This window comes from Bos javanicus, chromosome 1 (assembly GCF_032452875.1).
Source record: "Bos javanicus breed banteng chromosome 1, ARS-OSU_banteng_1.0, whole genome shotgun sequence".
Classification (NCBI taxonomy): domain Eukaryota; kingdom Metazoa; phylum Chordata; class Mammalia; order Artiodactyla; family Bovidae; genus Bos; species Bos javanicus.
In genome coordinates, this window is record NC_083868.1 from 28610221 (window position 1) to 28621115 (window position 10895).

Here is a 10895-nt window from a genome sequence, read left to right on the forward strand (position 1 = left end):
GAAAAGGAAGGAATAGCTTTGGGAGTGTTGACTCAAAGATTGGAACCTGAGCCCCAGCCTGTAGCTTACTTATCCAAGAGGCTTGATCAAACCACCCAAGACTGGCCTCCCTGCATTCAAAATCTTGCAGTTATGGCAATCCTGATAGAAGATGCTTTAAAATTTTCTTTTTTGGGCAAGCTAACTATTTTTACCAGCCACTAAGTGAAACAACTCCTAAATGGGTGAGGCCATTTATGGATGTCTGATCGAAGAATCCTCAGATATCAAGTAGCACTAATGGAAAATCCAGGCCTCACTATATGCGCTTCTGAGGTTCTTAACCCTGCCACCCTCCTGCCTACCCCCAAGGGCTCTCTCCCCTTTCACTCTTTCCTAAAACGCTTGGACCACTAGACAAAACCCTGAGAGCGATTGTCAGAAGATCCTCTGACCAATCCTGAAGAAATCTGGTACACTGATGGAAGCAGCTTTGTCTTGGATGGAAAAAGAAGAGCTGGATAAGCAGTAGTCTCCAATTTTGAGACCATAGAGGCTAAACCTTTGCTACCAGGTACTTCAGCCCAATTAGCTGAGCTCATAGCTCTGACTCGAGCTTTAGAGTTGGGAAAAGGAAAAAGAGTAGCCATTTACACTGACTCCAAGTATACATTTCTGGTGCTACATGTACACGCTGCTATTTGGAAAGAAGCCACTTGACCACCCATGCATCCCCATGCAAATATGGTGATAAAATCCTTAGGCTCTTGAAGGCAGTATATCTTCCCATTGAAGTTTCAGCCTTCCACTCTAAAGGGCACCAAAAAGGGAGCACAGAAGTGGCAAGAGGGAACTAAGAAGCAGATCAGGCAGCTAAGAGAACAGCATTACAGAACAATGATTTAATAGGGTTTGCCACCTTAGTTCGACAGACTAATTTGCCAGAAACTCCTTCATATACTGAAGGTGAGACTCTTAAAGCTATGAGTGAAGGCTTTCACGAAGATCATACCGGGTGGTTCCAAAAGGAGGGACTACTTTTTCTGCCTGGGAACCTCAATGAAAGTTGGTTAACTCCTTACATGCCATCCCTCATTTATGGGAGAAGGCCCTCCAAAGATTACTAGAAAAGTCCTTCAGAAGAACAGGACTCCAAATGACTCTAAGTCAAGTAGTCTCCTCTTGTTTCAATTGGCAATTAAATAACTTGAAGAACCCAGCTGTCCCAGCCCATCCAACGATGTGGGACCTACCCAGGAGAAGACTGGCAGATGGACTTCACTCAGATGCCAGTTTCTCAAGGGTATAAATACCTATTAGTCATGATAGATATATTCACAGGATGAATTGAAGTCTTTCCCACCCAGACTGAGAAGGCTGAGGAGGGGTTAAAAAAAGGAAAAATACAAAACAAACTGCTCCATGAAATCATTCTGAGATTTGGTCTACCTAGGTCATTACAAAGTGACAATGGGACATCATTTACTTCTAAGGTTACCCAAGGGGTCTCTAAAGCATTGGACATTACTCATTATTATCTTCACTGCGCCTTTGAGGCCTCAGTTTCAGGAAAAGTAGAAAGAGCCAACCAATTCTTAAAATCAGTAATAAAAAAGATAACCCAAAAGACCTCCTTGGGATGGAAGGAGGCTTTACCAATAGCTCTCCTCTGCACCTGTATTGCCTCTAAGGAACAGATTGGTCATTGGTCTTAGTCCATAAGAGATGCAATATGGGAACCATTTTGTTTATGTCAATGGCCTTTTCCTAGATTCAGAGGCTCAGATCCTCCAGTCTTATACCATGACCATTGGGCAATTCCAACAGGATGTACACTTCTTGGGTATCAAACAAGACCCAAAAGATTCTAAAGAGTCACAACTATATGCTCCAGGGGCTCAAGTCCTAATTAAAGTCTGAAAAGATGGGTCCCCAAAAGCTCAACTCCAAGCCCACATGGAAGGGCCCCTACCCTGTAATACTTTCTACCCCCACAGCAGTCAAGTACCAAGACATGACTCCTGGATTCACTACTCACAAGTCAAGCCGTGGAAGAAAACAGAAGAGGACACTCAATACACCTTTGAGCCCCTGGGAGATCTCAGATACCTATTCAGAACTACAAATGAGTGCCATTCTAATGAACACCCCCAAAATCTAGTTTCTGGGGATAAGATTTCTCAAGATAGCTCTAAATAGCCAACACATCTTTGCAGGGGTTATACTCCAAAATGGACAAGAGATAGATCTCCTGATCCCTGAACAAGGAGGGGCTTGAGCCATCTTGAATGAGATGTGTTGTTTCTGGGTAAATACCTCCCGCTGAATTTAAAAAATCTCACAGTCCTCAAGAAAAACTTTCAGATTCTACTGTATCTCAAAGAACAAAATGGAGAGTTCTCGGGGTGGCTACAATCTCTTTTGGGGTGGTCCTTCTCCTGGTGAGGGCAAATTTGCAGTTGGCTAATGCTCCTACTAATCTTTTTTGTCAATATATTGATGCTGCTTATGATTGCTCCATGTATTATCAATTGTCTAACCTGTTTTGTCTCTGCCCAGGTCAACAACATGCAGTGCTAGTTCAGCAAGGATATATAAAACTACAGCTGACCATGGAAAATATCACTCACCCTTAGATGGACATCACTATAAGAATTCTGAGGCTTGAGACTAGCAAGAGGGGAGGCCCAATGCCCCTTGCCATCCTAGTTCAGCAGGAAGTAGCCAGAGAGACCTCAAAGCCCGTATTCCCAAGAATCAGGCCTCCCATCTCTTGAGGGGGGAGTGTTAGGTAGTCAGAATAGGAAAAAAGGAGTCCAGAATAGCAGCAGCTAAAAGCAAAGAAGGAAAAAGCCCATGAAAATAGAACAAAGGAACGTCTGAGGACCAGAGTGAGAACCTCAAGTAAAACAAACAGCCCTCCTGGCTAGCCTAATTTACATAGGGCACGCTCAGGGGGAAGAGGAAAAAAAAAAAATATATATATATATATGTAAAGAGAAGCCAAAATTGAACCAGGGACTTCTCTTCTCTTCGCATCTTTTGGGTCGACCTGTCCTCACACCTCAAGGCTTCAGTTTCCTTTGTTTGCCAAAAATATAACTTAGCTATAACACCAATCAGTCTGTCACTTTAAATTTTTGCTGTGGCGAGACAGAACCAAGGAAATGACAGACTCTCCCAACAGGAGTATAATAAAATAAATCATTTATATTTATTTAGGAAAAAATGTATTATTATTGAATGACTTCTTTAAAAGATATTTTTAAAGTATATTTTAGATGCCTAGGTATAGTAACCTTGCACACAGACTTTATTTTTTAAATCAAATTTTAGATGAAGTTATCTAAAATGAATGTACGGCTCATCCAATGTTACTCTAAGGTTGAGAAGTATTAAAGAAAAAATATTTGCTCAATGGCGGTGGGAGTGGTGGGGGGGTCTTCCTAAGCTTCTTCGTATTGATATTACAGTAAGATGTGTATGGAGCTCTTGCTCTATGCATTTCATTTCTAGGTTTTGTTATGTAGATTTAGATTTGCTCTGCAGCAGCAGCTGGAGGCTTTGCTTTTGCAGATACCTAAACTAGACACTCTTGACTTTAGAAGTAGTTATTGACTTTCTGCATCCTAGGCAGTTTCATATTGATCCTGAGGCAACTCAATTACCCAAACTTGGAAGAGGCAATGAATTTGAATAGTGTTCATGGTTTCTTTTATACATCTATTTTTCCTTTGTGGTGAAGGGCAAAATGAATCAACATGGGGATATTCTGGTACTTTTCTTGAAGGTAACAGAGAAGAACAGTAATAGAAAAATACCTTCAAAAATCTTTAAGATAAAGCATTCACTAGTCCAGTGTGGAGATTATTTATGAATACTTATTCTATTTAACTTTTATAGTGTAAGTGATTAAAGCATTTTTCTTTTTTAAAAGAATTCTGGATGACTTCAGTGTTAAACTTCAAATAGTTGAGATTTTAAGGAGAAACCAAAGTCTCTTTTTTCCAAAATTAATAGTAAGAAAAATGTTATATCCAGAGGAGAGGTGAGATATATTGCAGGACAATTGAATTACTTTTTATTGAGCCAGGAGTATGTGATTTCTTCTTTTTAATGTGGAACTATAGCCTTTCAGAGGTCTAAAGACATTAGAGAGAACTTTCTAATAAGAAGTGACTTGGTGACTCCACTAGACACTATCAATGTGATGGCTGGTAAATTACTTGACACTATGATTCAAGTAACTCCAGGGCTTCTGGAATCAATGTTGATAATTTCCACATCATCTCATATGGGTTGTTATGAAGAATAAATTAGATAATATACACAGTTGTCTTACCTCAGTGCCCAATCATACATGTTATTCACATGTTCAAATCCACTATTTAACAGGTAAGAGAGGTGCAAGAATGTTATATTACTTAATGAAGGTAACAAAGCTAACAAGCAGCAAAATGGACAAGAACACTACTTCTAGCATTTTGAAATTTATCATTATAAATTGACATATGCTTAGTTCTCATATTCATATATCTAGATAGTTTTCAAGTTAAGCACCATGCATATTTATTGAGCCTCTCTTCTGTTCAAAGCATTGGCTTAAACCCTGTGGGAGATGCATTCATAAATCAGCACTCTCATGAAGCTTATCATTTAAAAAAAAAAAAAAGAATATAAGATGAGGATTGTAAAACAGGCACAACATTCTGTAAGAGGAAAGATCACTTCCAGTTAAAAGCAGTTGGAAAAGATTCCCTACATAAGTTGTTATTGAGATGTATTTTAAAAATAGGTTTATCATCTCCTTGACAAAAGCTTCTCATAACTTGTTGGGCTACTTGCACTTCCTTCTAAGAACAGGTTATGCTTACACTGCTGTGCTTTCACTCATTGGATCCCTTATGCCTTTCTCTTGTTGCCACAAATATTTTATTTCATGCTAAAGATACAATTGCTCAAGAGTCTCAGTGTTTAAAAGCTACCATCACACCATGTTTTAAAAACATTAAAAACAACCTAGTAATAAAATTATGTGGTTTCAGAAGTTTTCCTGGTCTTTTGTTCAATTACACTTATTTTTGCACCATTATCATAAAAGCCACATACAAGAAACAACCTTTCCTTTATCTCTGATTACTGGTTTATAAGTACATATATATATATATATTAGTCTTTATATATGAGCAACTCCATATTTCATTTAAAATAATTTTTAAAAAAAGGTTTGTTACAATGTCTGATTTACTTTTGTGTGTTGTTTTCTTAAAGTATAGTTCATTTGAAATGCTCTGTTACTTTCAAGTGTATAGCAAAGTGATTCAGTGACATATGTATATATATATTCTTTTTTAGATTTTTTTTTTCCCTGTATAGGTTATTACAAGATATTGAGTATAGTTCCCTGTGCTATACAGTAAGTCCTTGCTGGTTATCTATTTTATATATACAAGTGTGTATATCCAGAGAAGGCAATGGCACCCCACTTCAGTACTCTTGCCTGGAAAATCCCATGGGTGGAAGAGCCTGGTAGGCTGCAGTCCATGGGGTCTCGAAGAGTCCGACACGACTGAGTGACTTCACTTTCACTTTTCACTTTCGTGCATTGGAGAAGGAAATGGCAACCCACTCCAGTGTTCTTGCCTAGAGAATCCCAGGGATGGGGGAGTCTGGTGGGCTGCCATCTATGGGGTCGCACAGAGTCGGACACGACTGAAGCGACTGAGCAGCAGCAGCAGCAGTGTGTGTATTGGAGCTTCCCTGGTGGCTCAGAGATTAAAACATCTGCCTGGAATGTAGGAGACCTGGGTTCGATCCCTAGGTCAGGAAGATCCCCTGGAGAAGGAGATAGCAACCCACTCCAGTACTCTTGCCTGGAGAACTCTATGGAGGAAGGAGCCTGGTAGGCTACAGTCCATGGGGTCACAAAGAGTCGGACACAACTGAACGACTTCATTTTCACTTTAGTGTGTATATATTAATCCCAAACTTCTAATTTATTTCTTTTTAATTGCTCTTTATAGCTTAACTCAGCCTTAACAATCTGTCCTACTCTCCATACCTGGTCTCACATATCTGAGGAATCCTTTCAGTTCTTTGAGATTCTCAACACACTGAATGATCATCACATGTTCCTTATACTAGAAAATGAGTGTTGAAATCTGAATCTGAATCCTTTACCTCTGATATGTAATAATTTTTTTTTAATGAAGCAATCAAATGGAGCTCTTTTATAAGATGGAGAATTTACCCTCTATAGCTGGAGTCCAAAAGAGATTTTGAAAATCAAGAATAAATAAGAAAATAATTTATATATTATTTTAAGAAAGGACATAGAAAAATACATAGAGTAGGTATTCTTCTGCAGCAGGGGAAAAATGAAGGCCAAAAAATATGAAGAAATCTAAAGTGTTAGTAAGGAATATGTTAAAATGGCTTGCTTACTTTAATTTTCTCATTTAATCATAACATTCCTGTTTGTTCAACAGACACAGGTGAATAGCAATATTGCTTGAATGTGTTTTATAAATATTAAAGCAAAAGCTGAGTAATAGTTATGGAGAGAAAAAATGTAAAAAATAAAACTCACTTTAAAAGGAAATAGCTAAAGAAGCTTTCAATAAAAGCTACAATGCCCTCTGGTGTGCATACATTTTAAAGCCAATCTAACACATAATTTTCATATATATTTTCTAAGCACTAATTGCCAAAAATATTCCATTAGCAAGTGCAACTGTTCACGCCATATTTGATTCCAAAAGACCCTAAATACTCATATAAAGATACTTAACGAATTGTTCAAATATAAATGCAAATCAGCTTAGTCTTCTTTGCTTGTGAATGAGGGTAGAAATTTCTGACTAAAATGCCGAAGCCTTAAGTTCTCCATGAGCTTGTCTGCAACTCATCACAGGATTATGAATAACCATGACTGGAGAACTATGCAGATTTCCTAATAGAAAAGCCATGAATTTTTTAACACCCAGGGGTTCAAATTATAATAAAGGGATAGCACCTGTCACTGGAGGCCAACTACAAGATCACCTTTGCAATCCCTGGAGCAATTAAATCGCCAATAAGTTAGCCTTTTGCTGGCAGTCTCCAAAGACACCAACATACCTATATATCTCAGAGGGCCACAGGTAGGACAATTGCCTTCAATTACACTTATTCATTTTGAAGTACTATTTTTCAAATATCAAAGCTTTATATTTTTTTCAAAGATGCTGAAGGTGATTTCCTGTATTTTATTAAATTGTTAGAGGAGAGATTACATGGTCCCTTCTAATATCACTGATAAGGTATGACCTTTCTATTTCAATAAAATATCACTCTATATAGTATGTATGCAGATGTAATTTCAGCATTACTGTTTTTGTAAAAATACTTCAATTCATCTTATGATAAACATTTACAGGAAAAATACAGAGAAAGATTATACTGGATGCTTTAGAGGAAATTTGCAGAGAATTTACTGATTATGTTTGTGCATCTGAGAAATGGTGGCCGTGCTTCCAGCCCCATTCTGAGAGATTACTCCTGCAGAGTCGCCTGTGTCTTCAACATCAACATGCTGACCACAACTTCTAACTCTAGGGATACATGGTACAGGAGGAGCTCCCTGTGATGGAGACTGGTACCTGGCCTCTCACCCACTCACAGCAGTAAATGAAATAATGGGGAAAACAGAGGACAAAAATATAAGAATCCAGAAGTCAGCAGAAACCCTCAGGTGAAAGGGGGTGCAGTGAAACAAAAACACCAATTGTTAAAAGCCTCAAGGAAGAGCTCTGTAGTAAAGAGGGAAAGTCCCTTCTTCTAAGGAAAATTTCTACATTCTACTCAGTCCAGGCTCGGTGGCAATGCAGACAGTTTTCTCTTTGGCTTGTGTGCATGCTCAGTCAGCTTGCTATTCTCAATAAACTTACATTAACTGAGTTACCTTAGCAACTACCCTCCTTTATAGCCTAAAATGCCTCGTTAAAGCACTTTATTGTACTCTAGTGATTTCAGTATTTGCACATCATTTGTTTAATAGTGCTGTTTAAAGATGATCCATTACAAGGCAGGAGAAAAAAAATAAAAAGAGTTAAAATATAAGTAAATAAGTTCTTTGAGAGTATACAATTAATGACCATTTCACAGCATTCGATACTGAGAAAATAAAGTTTTAAAACCTACAGTGCTGGTAAATTTACTGAATAAATGCTGGAAGATTAGCAATTGGGAATTAATGATATTCCATACAAAAAATTAAGTTCCTCTAATAACCGGTCTCTATATTCAGTTCAGTTCAGTTCAGTCACTCAGTTGTGTCCCACTCTTTGCAACTCCATGAATTATAGCACGCCAAGCCTCCCTGTCCATCACCAACTCCCGGAGTTCACTCAAACTCACGTCCATTGAGTCGGTGATGCCATCCAGCCATCTCATCCTCTGTCGTCCCCTTCTCCTCTTGCCCCCTATCCCTCCCAGCATCAGAGTCTTTTCCAATGAGTCAACTCTTCGCATGAGGTGGCCAAAGTACTGGAGTTTCAGCTTTAGCATCAGTCCTTCAAATGAACACCCAGGACTGATCTCCTTTAGGATGGACTGGTTGGATCTCCTTGCAGTCCAAGGGACTCTCAAGAGTCTTCTCCAACTCCACAATTCAAAAGTATCAATTCTTCAGCGCTCAGCTTTCTTTTTTTTTTTTTTTTCTTGGCCCTGAAAAGGGCCTTTGGTTGAAATCAAGCTCCTGAGAGCAAACTGGAAAGCTTAACCGCCAAAGCCATAGAGAGTAGGGCCCTGGCGCTTGAGAGCATAGACCACGTCCATAGCGGTGACTGTCTTCCGCTTGGCATGCTCGGTGTAGGTGACCGCGTCCCGGATCACGTTCTCCAGAAACACTTTCAGGACCCCGCGGGTCTCTTCGTAGATGAGCCCGGAGATGCGCTTCACACCACCACGACGAGCCAGGCGGCGGATAGCAGGTTCAGTGATGCCCTGGATGTTGTCGTGCAGAACCTTACGGTGGCGCTTAGCGCCGCCTTTCCCCAGACCTTTGCCGCCTTTGCAGCGTCCAGACATGGTTTCACGAAAAGTAAACCAACAGCAACTCTCAGCTTTCTTCACAGTCCAACCCTCACATCAATACATGACCACTGGAAAAACCATAGCCTTGACTAGACAGACCTTTGTTAACAAAGTGATGTCTCTGCTTTTTAATATGCTGTCTAGGTTGGTCATAACTTTCCTTCCAAGGAGTAAGCATCTTTTAATTTCATGGCTGCAATCACCATCTGCAGTGATTTTGGAGCCCCCAAAAATACAATCTGACACTGTTTCCCCATTTATTTGCCATGAAGTGATGGGACCAGATGCCATGATCTTAGTTTTCCTACTGGAAATTGAAACATTACATAATGATATTCTACATGAAAAATATACATATCAGTAGAACACAGTGTAGAAAGAAGTATATAAATGTAAAAATCATTAGTGAATATAACAAAGCATAGCAGAAAAAGATCTTGAGGCCAAATTTGAAAAACTAAAGCTATGGATGAAGACGCATAAGAGGAATATAAGAACATGCCTTTCAAATAACCTGAGAAAGAAGTCTGCCAAGTTCCCATATACAAAAATGAAAATAAATAATTATGTAATTGTATATATAAATATATATATGGGGTAGTGAGGGTGGCTCAGACTGTAGAGAATCTGCCTGCAATGCAGGAAACCCAGGTTCAAACCCTGGGTTGGGAAGATCCCCTGGAGAAGGGAAAGGCAACCCACTCCACTCTTCTTGCCTGGAGAATTCCACGGACAGAGGAGTCTGGAAGGCTACAGTCCATTGGGTTGCAAAGAGTTGGACATGACTGAGCAACACACACACACATATTTTATTTAATTTCTGCCAAATCCATATAGACATTTACCTCCCTAAAATACAGACCAATAGGCACAAATTCCTCTGGCTATTACCTTGTTGGCTATTACCTCGTTAACTATTACCATACATGATAGCTATACTGCACTAACATTAAAGAATTGCCAAACCTTAAGAATATTAGTATAAGGTGAAGAAAAAGATCTAGAAAGAAATAACCAATAAAAAAAAGAGTTGAACAATAAGTATTTTAAATTAACATTAACTCCACTCATTTAATTGTAATTTGGTGTGCAAGGCACTTCATTAATACTCAATTGTTAAAATGTAATGAATGTTCACATTCTATCATTTTGCACTTTATATAGCAATTCTATGTTTTAAAAATAGAAGTGGAACTTTTTTATGCTAAGTTGTGAGAGGCTAGAGACTTTAAATAATTGCTCTGCTTAAAAAAAATGATCATTTAAAAGGAGAATAAAGTTTTTACTTAGAAAAAGAAAACCATATATGCAGGTGTGTGTTAATGTGTATGTGTTTATGCAACAATAAAAGTTTCACATTCAGTCACTGTTTAGTAGGAAATTGAAGATTTTTTCACCTAGAAATGATAGTTTCATTGAAAATGTTTAGCCATTATGTTTGAAAAACTTAAAGACATGCCTTGTCATGTATATTACCAATATTCCAGTCAGAATGAGGAGTGTACTTATATGTATATAAATTATATTGGTTTCAAAAAAGGCTATTTAGAGTAGAATTTCTTAACTTTCTAGGCCATTATAAATTCTTGGGTTTCCCCTGTAGCCCAGTGGTAAAGAATGCCCCTAGCAGGAAACCTGGGTTCGATCACTGGGTTGGATAAATCTCCTGTAGAAGGAAATGGCAACCTACTCCAGTATTCTTGCCTGGTTAAGTTCCCTGGTGACATAGACAGTAAAACGTCTGCCTACAATGCAGGAGACCCGGGTTCAATCCCTGTGTCGGGAAGATCTCCTGGAGAAGAAAATGGCAATCCACTCCAGTATTCTTGCCTGGAAAACCC

General features: G+C 38.7%; 1 protein-coding gene across 1 annotated transcript; it reads right to left on the reverse strand.

The window, feature by feature from the left end:
• Positions 1-8702: 8702 nt before the first annotated feature.
• LOC133254202 (histone H4-like) lies at positions 8703-9055 on the reverse strand. Its single transcript, XM_061428368.1, has one exon. The coding sequence runs from the start codon at positions 9046-9048 to the stop codon at positions 8737-8739; it is 312 nt and encodes a 103-aa protein (XP_061284352.1). The 5' UTR covers positions 9049-9055; the 3' UTR covers positions 8703-8736.
• Between the last annotated feature and the right edge of the window lie 1840 nt (positions 9056-10895).